Below are 12,934 nucleotides of genomic sequence, written 5' to 3' on the forward strand. Positions count from 1 at the left end.
TATTTTCTTGTTCTTGGCAGGAAGACAGTGGTTACTGCAGATCAAAATCCTTATATTTGCTGAACTCAGACTAAACTATAAACCAGTGATATAGAAATCAAACTTACAGGCACCATTAAGATTAACAATGAATACACGATCACACCCACTATTCCTGTATCCAAATCACACCCATATTTAGACAGGTTTTCACTGCATGGCAGATATTTAAACCCCTGTAAAGCAGCCGTCCACACATTCAGAGTGCTAGGAGGCACCAAGCCTACCATGCAGATCACTTCAAGTCTGGTGTCATTTGTGTCAGTGCTGTGGATGACTGTGTTTAGCCCTGCACAATATAAAGCAAAACCAGTCAGCTGCAGGCTTTGGGCTGAACCTCAGATACCTGAGTTTGCTATGAATGGGGATTTTATAATTGGAGGGATTGTTGCAATTCATTCCTACACAAACTCAGGAGAGAACACCTACAGCAGGCTGCCACCACAGCTACAGTGCTCTGGGAGGTCTGTCTGTGAGATTGGAGTGGGCAGCAGAGTCAGCAGGGTATTTTGTTAGAATGACTGAGAAATTATAATTAGGATCAAACATGTTTTCTGCTATTTTGTAGATTTATGCTATGCATTGCTTTACCGACATGTGAATATAATACTTTGTGTTATTGTGTTACTGCCAAAAGCAATTATATTATTGCCTACTTTTTTATTTGTCTTACTGTATCCACGCAGCATGGACTTCAGACAACTGCGCTTCGCTCGTGCCATGGAATTCACCATCCACGAGATCAACAACAGAACCGATCTCCTGCCGGGCATCACATTAGGCTACCAGATATATGACTCGTGCTCTGACGTGCAAATGGCAAGTAAAATTGCTTTACAGTGTGAAAACGGCTTGGACCCCGTTTTCAACGACACGGGTTCTTGTTCAAAATTGGCAGCCGCCACTGTACCTGCTGTTGTAGGAGATTCTACTTCCTCTGCGTCAATTAGCATGGCCAGAACGCTCGGTCCTTTTAGAATTCCACAGGTGAGCTATAAGAGTCAGAATATTGCAATCAGAATATTGATGTTTTTGAGAGTTAAATTGTTTATGAATAGCCTAATCATTTACTCCGAACTTGCAATAGTCCTGTCAAATGTAAGATATGTACGCTAATGCGTTATACATGAGTAATGTAACAATTTAAAAAACAAACCGCTAACAAAACAAATAGTGTACCTGAAAAGGAACTGAAACAAACTACTCCTTTTTTTAATCATTTCTTCCCCTTACCGAATTACAGGTGAGTCATTCTGCAACTTGCGCGTGTCTGAGCGATAAGAGTCAGTATCCAAACTTCTTGAGGACGGTACCTAGTGACCAGTACCAAGCTACCGCACTGGCAAAAATGGTTAAGTATTTCGGTTGGACATGGATTGGAGCAGTGCGCAGCGACACGGACTACGGAAATATTGGAATGGCAGCGTTCCTAAAGGCTGCGCAGGAGGAAGGGATCTGTGTGGAGTACTCCGAGGCCTACATAAGGACACAACCGCGCAGTAAACTGGAGAGACTAGCTGGCATCATCCGCAGATCAACGGCTCGAGTAATAGTAGCGTTTCTTCACGCACCTGACATGAAATTTATCATTGAGGAACTGTCACGGCAACAACCGCCTTCGATTCAGTGGATAGCCAGTCAATCTTGGATCATACATCCAGACTTTCTGAGGTTTAACATGTGCGCTGGAGCACTAGGATTTGGTTTTCCCCGGTCAGTTATCCCTGGTCTCCGGGAGTTTCTACTAGATCTCTCTCCAAAAAATGTTTCGAAATCGCCCCTGTTAACAGAATTTTGGGAGAGCTCGTTCAGCTGTAGCCTAAAAGGGCGGACAGGCTCCTCAGAGTTTCTGCGGGAATGTGACGGCAGTGAGGACATCCGAGCGCTACAGAACCCATACACAGACACGTCTCAGCTGCGTACCACTAACTTGGTGTATAAAGCTACATATGCCATAGCGCATGCAATACACGGAGTTATCTGTAATGAAACGCTGTGCGACAAGACTATTAAATTCGCACCGTGGCAGGTATAAATCTTCTCAGTTAAAAAATTAATTTATGAATGAAAATCAGGCGTTTGCCTGTCCATTAAAATGACCATGCATTCATTGATTGTATTGACTGTATCTATATGTATATATTGACTCATGTATAATATTTATATGAATATAAATATTTATATGATTAGAAATATGATGCAAGATTAAAATGATTTGTAGTCATGTATTCAAACATTGTATGGCTGAATTGTCTGTAGAGAAAACACTGTCACACTGTCATGACCTTTTATGAAGTCGTGTCTAATACTACAGATACACAACCATCTTAAAAGAGTGAATTTCACCACAAAGAATGGTTATCAGGTCAACTTTGATTCCAATGGAGATCCTGAAGCTGTCTATGAGCTCATAAACCTGCAGTTTAAGGAAGATGGCACATTAGATTTTGTGACAGTGGGCTACTATGACACAACCAAACCAAAAGGACAGGAGTTCAAAGTCATCAGTGCTGTCAGCTGGTTTGGAGGACAGACAGAGGTACTATAGCCTGTACTCACGCACTATAAAGCAGTTGTTCTCAACCTAAAGGCCAGGAGAACAACAACACTTGACTCTTTAGTGTTTTCCTTGCTACCACACAACTGATTTAAATCATGCAAACTTGTTAATTACATGGTTCATTAATCAGTGAGAAAGACAAACTCAATTACACAGCATTAGAGCCTTAAGGCAATGATTTCTTTTGAATTTTTCCTCTAATGTCTTTCCCAGGTGCCAGTGTCTGTGTGCAGTGAGAGCTGCCCTCCAGGCACCAGGAAGGCTGTGCAGAAGGGAAGGCCTGTCTGCTGCTATGACTGTATACCATGTGCTGAACAGGAGATCAGTAACAATACAGGTTTTCTATCAGTTATCTACATCATATGTTCGATGCAACAGACAACACTTACATGCACAGTAAAGCAGCCTTTTCCAGTGTTATAAAACTCAACAGGTTATATAAAGACAACACAAGGAACTATTAATACTTGAAGATTGCTCTTTTTGAATCCTCTTATAAGCTTTTAATTCAATTTAATATTTGACACAGACATCAGAAATCTAATTCTGGTCCCTTCACAAATAAAGCAAGCACAGAACTGTCAAGGACTATTGTCAAGGGGATTGCATAAACAGCAAACCTTGAGAGAAGGCAAGACACAAGAATTGAAAGACATTTTTGTGGCCAGCACTGCATAGTGAAATCATAGTCAGAGACACAGTACTTTTTGGCTACAGCTATGGTGGTAGTCATTGTTTCCGTCTTTAATGTGCTCTATATATGAAATAACAAGAGACCTTGTTTAGACTTTTCTCTTTAAAAGCATTCTGACTTTGCATTTCTGATCTTTTAGATTCTTTGGACTGTGCAAAATGTCCCCCTGAATTTTGGCCCAATACCAAACAAGACAGCTGCCTCCCCAAGCCTGTTGAGTTCCTGTCCTGGGATGACACTCTAGCCATCATTCTGACAGTGTTCTCCATCACTGGGGCCTTCATGGCTCTGTGTGTTACTCTGGTCTTCTACAACAACAGGGCCTCTCCCATCGTCCGAGCCAACAACTCAGAGCTGAGTTTCCTGCTGCTTTTCTCTCTGACTCTGTGTTTCCTTTGTTCACTTACTTTCATTGGTCGGCCCTCTGAGTGGTCCTGTATGCTGCGCCACACAGCGTTTGGGATCACCTTCGTCCTCTGCATCTCTTGTGTTCTGGGGAAAACAATAGTGGTGTTAATGGCCTTCAGGGCTACACTTCCAGGCAGTAATGTCATGAAATGGTTTGGGCCTCCACAGCAGAGGCTCATTGTCCTTTGCTTTACTCTCATACAGGTCCTTATTTGTGTCCTTTGGTTAAAAATATCACCCCCTTTCCCCTTCAAAAATCTAAAGCACTACAAGGAAAAGATAATCTTGGAATGTGGCTTAGGTTCAGCTATAGGTTTTTGGGCTATACTGGGTTATGTAGGATTCCTTGCTCTTCTGTGTTTTATTTTGGCTTTTTTAGCACGGAAGTTGCCTGATAACTTTAATGAAGCCAAATTCATAACATTCAGCATGCTCATATTCTGCGCAGTTTGGGTCACCTTTATTCCAGCTTATGTCAGTACTCCTGGAAAATTCACTGTAGCTGTGGAGATATTTGCTATTCTGGCCTCAAGTTTTGGTTTGATTATTTGTATTTTTGCTCCCAAGTGTTTCATCATTGTGTTTAGGCCAGAGCAGAATACCAAAAAAAACTGTACAGTTAAAGTTCCCTCTTAAACATTCTGAAACTATCATTCAAATAGGAAATACATAATTAAGCACTTTTATATAAAATTTGAAGGGTTCTGATTAGGCTTCCATGTATCATATTGCATCAGCCTCACCAACATACATTTAGATAAAATTTATTTGAGTTAATTTGTATGTATATGGAACATGATATGATCAGCAACAGGCAACAATCCTCATATCTACATTTGAAGATAATCTTCTGAAACCCTCAAACAGGTTTCTTTCTAACTATTATTCTATATAGATAGATATGAAATAGCTCGTATTTACTCAGATTTTTATCTATATATTTCTATGAACAAGAAAGGTTTGTATGTCTTGACAAATGTTCAAAATTTGATTGGGTGTAAAATATATGTGAACATATGCATTTGAGGAGGTGTTTCTGTAATATCATTAGAACTGATTTTACTGCATTTTAATGAGTATTGCTTATTAGGCATTGCAGTGAAGATTTGTCATTTCTGGGCACTGTGGGGGTGACACCTACCTGCGAGGAAGGTCTCAGATACAACATCCTCTAGGGAACAGGCCTCTGCTGTGTCCCCAGGAGAGCAGGGTGTGATGAGCACTGTCCTAGATGAGGGGGTGTGGTGGAGGTTGCACCATAGGGTTTGCAGGATGCACCAACATTGCCCTCTAGGAGGCAGGGTGCAAGAACAGCACCCACAAGTTGGTATGGCACAGGGCACAGGAGGGGCGAGGCCTCCATCAAGCAGGGAGTCTCAGAAACCGAGCCCTCCAGGGTACAGCATGCAGCGTACGTGGTTATGGAGTTGAGACGGTGCCCTCTAGGAGGTAGTGTATGGTGACAGCACCCTCTATCAGGCAGGTTGCAGGATCAACACCCTCTGCTTGTTAGGGAATGAAGACAGCACCCTCAGGAAGGCACTGCACAGCAGAGGCCACACCCTTAAGAACGCAAGCCACAGCAGAGACCACACCCTCAGGTTGGTAGGCAGCTTTAACAACAGCAGTACTTGTATGTCCTCCCTGACTATCTGTCCTGTTTAGATAAAGATCAGTGGGAACCAGTAAGCGCCAGTAAGGCCATCACCAGGAACGTCCATCTGTTCCAAAAAATTCCAGGTATCAAACCAAAGGTTCATGTGATGAGGGGGTCACCCAGCAATGGAAAGTCCTGGAAAAAAAAGAAGAAAATGTTTCCTTTGCAGAAATACAATGCACAAAGAGAAATAAAATAGCCTATAACCTGGCCCTAGAGTTCATTGCTTGTTTCCCCTCTTTTGGAATAACAAAGACTAGCTGTCTTTCCATTTATAGTGCAAGACCTTTCAAATCAATTTTAGTCCACAAGATGCATAATATTTAAATTAGATTAATTTGGCAGCAGGAATAGAATCGGTCCGGTTCCAGCCCACCAGCTGTAAGTCAGTCACCCTTGCCTTAGAGCACACATTATTTGTCTCAGCCTCTCTAGGGAATGAGAGAGATGTAATTATAGGGAGTAACCTAGAGAGATGTGTAATTATTCTGTAAACAGAACAATATCTTAAAGGGGAAATTGTCAAAGTATTGGTTGATGTGCTTATCAGCCAGTCCTATAGTATGACAATCAGAGGCAATAGCAAAGAAAACCTTTAAGAGAAAGATAGAAGAGTGTTAATGAGAGCTGTTAACTAGTAGGAGCGAACCCACGAACCGAAAATCCCTTCATGCTATTTAACTGTCCCAATAAAAGTTTAACCAGCATCGCATGGGTAGTTCATTGACAAGTACAAAATATTTAAAAACAGCTGCTATTAAGTTACTTTAAAAAAGAACTATGTAAGCTTATATATGAAATACCTGCAGCCTCAAATTTTCCTGTTCTAAGTCATATCGCTGAGAAAGTGTTTTTTTTTTTTTAACAAATAACTCACATTTTAAATGTAAATTGAAATTGCCAATCATGTTTTTACTCCATCATAGAACTAGGATCTCTGAATTCTCAATCTGGTCAAATGTACTTCCTAGATCTTACTAGATCTTAGTTTTTCATTTCATACTAGTTAACAAAATAATGCAAGATTGGGAAAAAAATGTATATGCTCTCATTAGCTCAAATTCTGCAAATCAACAAAAGATAGCAAAGTTATGCATATGAAATGCAAATATACTCTCACCTGATTATTACAGTGCAAGAGACATACTTTGTCTATGTCTATGTTGGGAACACATAAATAACTAGATGGGGCAGGATTTCCTTCAGTTAAATAAGGACCAAACAGAGATTATGGTGATCAAAGAGTTCCATGAAGAGTAGCATCTCAAAATTAGTAAACATCTTGAATATATGATTCTAAAAACTAAAGATCTATACAGAAATCTCAACTTTCAAATACACTGCGATATCACCTTTAATAGCCATTTGAAAACAATTACCAAGACATTGTTCTATTATCTTAAAATTTTAGCTAGAATCAAAGAATTAATGTCCCATCATAGAGAAACATGTGCATGCTTTTATGTCCAGCAGAATTGAGTGCTGCGATGGGTACTGCAACTAGACTTACTACTTCATTGAGAATAATGCTGCAGAGCACATTATACCACTTCTAAAATCTCGACACTTTGGCTTCCAATAAGATATAGAACAGAATTAAAAGTGATATTATTAGTCTATAAATCACAAAATGAATATAAACATAAACTTAGTAGATCTCTTAGATCCATGGACATAGACATATAGGCCAGGATACAGGTAAAGACCAGAATTACAACTAAATATGGTAAAATGGTCTAAGCTTTTATACTACATACAATTAGAACCAGCTTCCATAAGAATTTAGACGTGGCCAAAATGTAGATATTTTTAAAGCAAATTATAAACATTTCAATTCCCTTTTTTCCCCCTGGCATGTAAATAAACCTTCCTCGCTTTGCTTTTTACCTTCATGTGCCACTTCCTATAGCAGAGATAATCTCATGTGTATTGCTCATAGAAATATGAAGGTAGTGAAGAGAGTTGCTTTGTACTGAGAAATTATCTTATTGAAAATTATATACTAACCACACAGCCCCAAGGGCAGCAAGGGTTCATAATACTTATTATTATTTTTTTAAATGACTAATGGAAATTAAAAGTGAACTATTTTGGATGAGATTTAGAAGATTTGAGAAAACAAAAACAAATGCATGTTAAATTAATTCTTCTACCATCAATATTTTTTATGTTCTGACTCTTGGGAGGAAGCAAATGGTTACTGCATATAAGAAGCCTTATTTCTGTTGCACTGAGACTCAACTATAAACCAATGATATAGAAATAAACATTACTGGCACCATTATGATTAACAATGAACACACAGTCATACCCATGGTCCTGTATCCACTTCACACGCACATTTACTGACAGAGCACTTCATAGAAACGTGGCCATTTAAACCACTGTAAAGCAGCCATCCAGCAGCCATTAAAAGTGAACAAATAGCCACGCCTCCTGTGCTCACTTCACACCCACAATTATTGACAAGTCATCCCTGCAAGGTGGCTATTTAAACCAGTGTAAAGCAGCCATCCAGACCTTTAGAGTGCTGGGAGGCACCAAGCCCACCATGCAGATCACTTCAAGTCTGGTGTCATTTGTATCAGTGCTGTGGGTGACTGTGTTCAGCCCTGCAGAATGTAAAGCAAAACAAGTCAGCTGCAGGCTGTGGGCTGAGCCTCAGATGCCTGAGCTTTCAATGAATGGAGATTTTATAATTGGAGGGATTTTCGCCATTCATTACTACACGAATTCAGGAGAGAACACCTACACCAGGCTGCCACCATGGCTACAGTGCTCTGGGAGGTCTGTCTGTGAGAGTGGAGTGGACAGTAAAGTCAGCAGGGTATTTTATTAGAATGACTGAAATTATGATTAGGGCCAATTATGTTCTCTACTATTTTGTAGACATGCTGTGTATTGCGATAACAACATGTGAATATAATACATTTTGTTATTGACAAAAGCTTCCTAATTTTTTAATTTTTCTTACTGTATCCACGCAGCATGGACTTCAGACAACTCCGCTTCGCTCGTGCCATGGAATTCACCATCCACGAGATCAACAACAGAACCGATCTCCTGCCGGGCATCACATTAGGCTATCAGATATACGACTCGTGCTCTGACGTGCAAATGGCAATTAAAATTGCTTTACAGTGTGAAAACGGCTTGGACCCCGTTTTCAACGACACGGGTTCTTGTTCAAAATTGGCAGCCGCCACTGTACCTGCTGTTGTAGGAGATTCTACTTCCTCTGCGTCAATTAGCATGGCCAGAATGCTCAGTCCTTTTGGAATTCCACAGGTGAGCTATAAGAGTCAGAATATTCAGAATAAATATTCTTGTTTTTGAGAGATAAATAGCTTCTGAATATCCTAATGATTTACTCCAAACCTATACTCAAACTGTTGTCAACTGTATGATATGTAAGTTATTGTGTTATACATGTGTACTGCAACAAAACAAGTTCCCAACAAGAAATAGAACGATTCAAACTACAAACTATCTTTTTTTATCCTGTCTTCTAACGGAAACACAGGTGAGTCATTCTGCAGCCTGCGCGTGTCTGAGCGATAAGAGACAGTTTCCAACTTTCTTTAGGACCGAACCTAGTGATCAGTACCAAGCGGCTGCTCTGGCGAGAATGGTGAAGTATTTTGGCTGGACATGGATTGGAGCAGTGCGCAGCGACACTGACTACGGAAACTACGGAATGGCAGCATTCCTAAAGGCTGCACAAGAGGAGGGGATCTGTGTGGAGTACTCCGAGGCCTACTACAGGACACAACCGCGCAGTAAACTGGAGAGACTCGCAAACGTCATCCGCAGATCAACGTCTCGGGTAATAGTAGCATTTCTTCATGCACCCGACATGAAATGTATCTTTGAGGAACTGGCACGGCAACCGCTGCCTCCCATTCAGTGGATAGGCAGCCAATCGTGGATCATACATCCAGACTTTCTGCGGTTTAACATGTGCGCCGGAGCTTTAGGTTTTGGGGAACCCCGTTCAGTTATTCCAGGACTTCGTGAGTTTCTTCTAGACCTCTCAGAAAAACAAGCCTCGGAATCGCCCCTGTTAACGGAATTTTGGGAGAGCTCGTTCAGCTGTAGCCTAAAAGGGCGGATAGGCTCCTCAGAGTTCCTGCGGGAATGTGACGGCAGTGGGGACATCCGCGCGCTACAGAACCCATACACAGACACGTCTCAGCTGCGCACCACTAACTTGGTGTATAAAGCTACTTATGCCATAGCGCATGCTATCCATGGAATGATCTGTAATAAAAGACAATGTGACAAGACCAATAAATTCGCATCGTGGCAGGTATATATCTTATGAATCAAGAAAAAAAATGTCAGAATTTGCCTGTCCATTGAAATGATCATGAATTTACTGGTTGTATGTATTAATGTACTTATGTTTTAGTATTGGCCCATATATAATATTTATATGAAAATATGCTGCAAAATAAAAGTTAAATGTTTAGTTATATATTCAAACAATGTATGGGGGAATTGTCTGTAGAGAAGACTATGTCACACTGTCATAACATTTCATGAAGCTGTGTCTAATACTACAGATACACAACCAGCTTAAAAGAGTGAATTTCACCACAAAGAATGGTTATCAGGTCAACTTTGATGCCAATGGAGATCCTGAAGCTCTCTATGAGCTCATAAACTTGCAGTTTAAGAAAGATGGCACATTAGATTTTGTGACAGTGGGCTACTATGACACATCCAAACCAAAAGGACAGGAGTTCAAAGTCACAAGTACTGTAAGCTGGTTTGGAGGACAGACAGAGGTACTACATAATGTAGCCTGTACTCACTCACTATACCGCAGTTCTCCTCCCACACAACTGATGTTAACTGATGTCCCCCACAAACTTGTTAATTATGTGATTCATTTAATCAGTGAGTAAGACAAAATCTGAATTAGGCAGTTCAAAGCCTCATAGCATTTATTTAATTTGCATTTTCCTCTAATGTCTTTCCCAGGTGCCAGTGTCTGTGTGCAGTGAGAGCTGTCCTCCAGGCACCCGGAAGGCTGTACAGAAGGGAAGGCCTCTCTGCTGCTTTGATTGTATACCATGTGCAGAGGGAGAGATCAGTAACAATACAGGTTTTTTAACAATTCTCTACCTTCTAATTCTTACGCACCAGATGACACTTCTGTGGTATATTGTATACTAAAGCAGCTTTCTTCAATGGTTATGGAAGCCAACCAGTTATATAAAGACACCCCAAAAACTTTTAATCCTTGAACAGAGTGTTATGCTCCTCTTGAACATTGTCAATTCAGTTTAGTTCAAGTTTCCTTGTATAGCATTTCACAAAGACATTATAAAGACACTGTGAACAGAAACCTAATTCCTGTCCCCTTATAAGCAAGGCAAGGATAGAATTGTCAAGGAAATACCCGAGATTGTATAAACAAGAAACCCTGAGAGAAGATGAGACTCAATAAGGAAACACATTTTTCGGTCGTCAGCACTGCATAGAGAAGTCATAGTTACAGTACTTTCTGAATACAGTGCTGGTGATCGTCATGCTTTATATTAGAAATAACATGAGACATTGTTTCCTCTATGAAAGCATTCTGATTTTGCATTTCTGATCTTTTAGATTCTTTGGATTGTATACACTGTCCTCCTGATTTCTGGCCAAACACCAAACAAGACAGCTGCCTCCCCAAGCCTGTTGAGTTCCTGTCCTGGGATGACACTCTAGCCATTGTTCTGACAGTGTTTTCCATCATCGGGGCCTTCATGGCTGTGTGTGTTACTGCTGTCTTCTATCAACACAGGACGTCTCCCATTGTCCGAGCCAACAACTCAGAGCTGAGCTTCCTGCTGCTCTTCTCTCTGACTCTGTGTTTCCTCTGTTCACTTACTTTCATTGGTCAGCCCTCTGAGTGGTCCTGTATGCTGCGTCACACAGCGTTTGGGATCACCTTCGTCCTCTGCATCTCCTGTGTTCTGGGGAAAACAATAGTGGTGTTAATGGCATTCAGGGCTACACTTCCAGGAAGTAATGTCATGAAATGGTTTGGGCCTGTACAGCAGAGACTCAGTGTTCTTGCTTTCACTCTCATACAGGTCCTTATTTGTGTGCTTTGGGTAAAAATATCACCTCCTTTCCCCTTCCAAAATCTAAGGCACTACAAGGAAAAGATAATCTTGGAATGTGGCTTAGGTTCCACTGTAGGGTTTTGGGCTGTTCTGGGTTATATAGGATTCCTGGCTTTGTTATGTTTTATTTTTGCTTTTCTAGCAAGGAAGTTGCCTGATAATTTTAATGAAGCCAAATTCATCACATTCAGCATGCTCATATTCTGTGCAGTTTGGATCACCTTTATTCCAGCTTATGTCAGCTCTCCTGGAAAATTCACTGTAGCTGTGGAGATTTTTGCTATTCTGGCCTCAAGCTTTGGTTTGATTATTTGTATTTTTGCTCCCAAGTGTTTTATAATTGTATTTAGGCCAGAGCAAAATACCAAGAAACACCTTATGGGTAAAGTTCCCTCTAAAGCTCTATAAGACATTCAAAAACACAACAAAGTTAACAACCAGCAAAGGATCAGCAAGTTATATAAAATTTGACCTGTGCACTGGTCAACATTGATTTTGCTTCCTGAAAATAATCATTGCTGAATGCATGCTAAACACATGAGTTTTTCTATCACCCAATTTTTTTTTGTTCCAGTATATTCACTTCATTATGTGTAGTTATGGAGTTATAGATAATGGCAGATTAACTTTCATATGAATAATATTGCTGACATTAAACTGCATTGAGGCATTATCAGACTTTTTGAAAATTCAAATAATTTGCTCTCCAGCTACTGTATTTATCCATTCCTACATCTATTTATATATTTATATCTAATGATTTGTACCTCTAGCTTGATGAAAAGTCAGTGTATGATTTTTATTTGTGTGACATGGAGGGAGTATAAGTCGGATGCATTCGCTGAGAACAGTGAGATTTATTAGGGGCAAATCTATCATCAGAGTTGTAGTCAAGGTCCAAGATCATAGAGCAGATAGTATGGGAACACGCAATAAAAAAGAGCAATAATCTTGAAAAAAGGGATGCAAGCTATAACAATAACACAAGCAGCGATATAAACAAATAACTAGAGCATGAACAAGGCATGGAATAACAAATATCACAGGTAGCGCATACACAAATGAGACATTAGACAGCAATGAACAGCGATATATATATCTTATACTATATTGAATTGTTGAGCTATTGGAATTTTTTCAGCATGTATTTATGCTTGAGTTTGTAATAAGTCTCAAACTTCCAGCAAGCTAGCTACTAGCCCAGCCATTAGCACAGGGGTACCAAACCCTGATTAAGGAAGGTTAAAGTCCAATTTGTTATTTCCCCTACTCAACATTCAGATTCACTTCAACTTGGTGAGATCTTAAATCTAAATGGCTAGCAAGATTTAGGGCAATTGAATTAAGGGTCAGGCTTACATTAATCATTATCATACAGCATTATGCAAATAAATAAACATGAAACATCTAAACAAATACATTTCTAACAAAACTGCAAAAAAAGTAATTAATGATAT

The 12,934-nt window shown here is 40.0% G+C and overlaps 2 protein-coding genes across 2 annotated transcripts; both read left to right on the top strand.

Moving 5' to 3' along the window:
- The first annotated feature begins 267 nt into the window (after nucleotides 1-267).
- Nucleotides 268-4,337, top strand: LOC118241214 (extracellular calcium-sensing receptor-like). Its single transcript, XM_035525421.1, has 6 exons — nucleotides 268-503; nucleotides 726-1,026; nucleotides 1,283-2,068; nucleotides 2,354-2,578; nucleotides 2,813-2,936; nucleotides 3,433-4,337. Exons 1-6 carry the CDS (start codon nucleotides 268-270, stop codon nucleotides 4,335-4,337), a joined length of 2,577 nt encoding a protein of 858 aa, XP_035381314.1.
- A 3,701-nt stretch (nucleotides 4,338-8,038) lies between these two features.
- Nucleotides 8,039-12,151, top strand: LOC113590971 (extracellular calcium-sensing receptor-like). The gene is made up of 6 exons (XM_035525358.1): nucleotides 8,039-8,145; nucleotides 8,346-8,646; nucleotides 8,882-9,667; nucleotides 9,924-10,148; nucleotides 10,345-10,468; nucleotides 10,972-12,151. Exons 1-6 carry the CDS (start codon nucleotides 8,039-8,041, stop codon nucleotides 11,883-11,885), a joined length of 2,457 nt encoding a protein of 818 aa, XP_035381251.1. The 3' UTR covers nucleotides 11,886-12,151.
- The last annotated feature ends 783 nt before the right edge of the window (nucleotides 12,152-12,934 follow it).

Source organism: Electrophorus electricus, chromosome 4 (assembly GCF_013358815.1).
Source record: "Electrophorus electricus isolate fEleEle1 chromosome 4, fEleEle1.pri, whole genome shotgun sequence".
Classification (NCBI taxonomy): Eukaryota; Metazoa; Chordata; class Actinopteri; order Gymnotiformes; family Gymnotidae; genus Electrophorus; species Electrophorus electricus.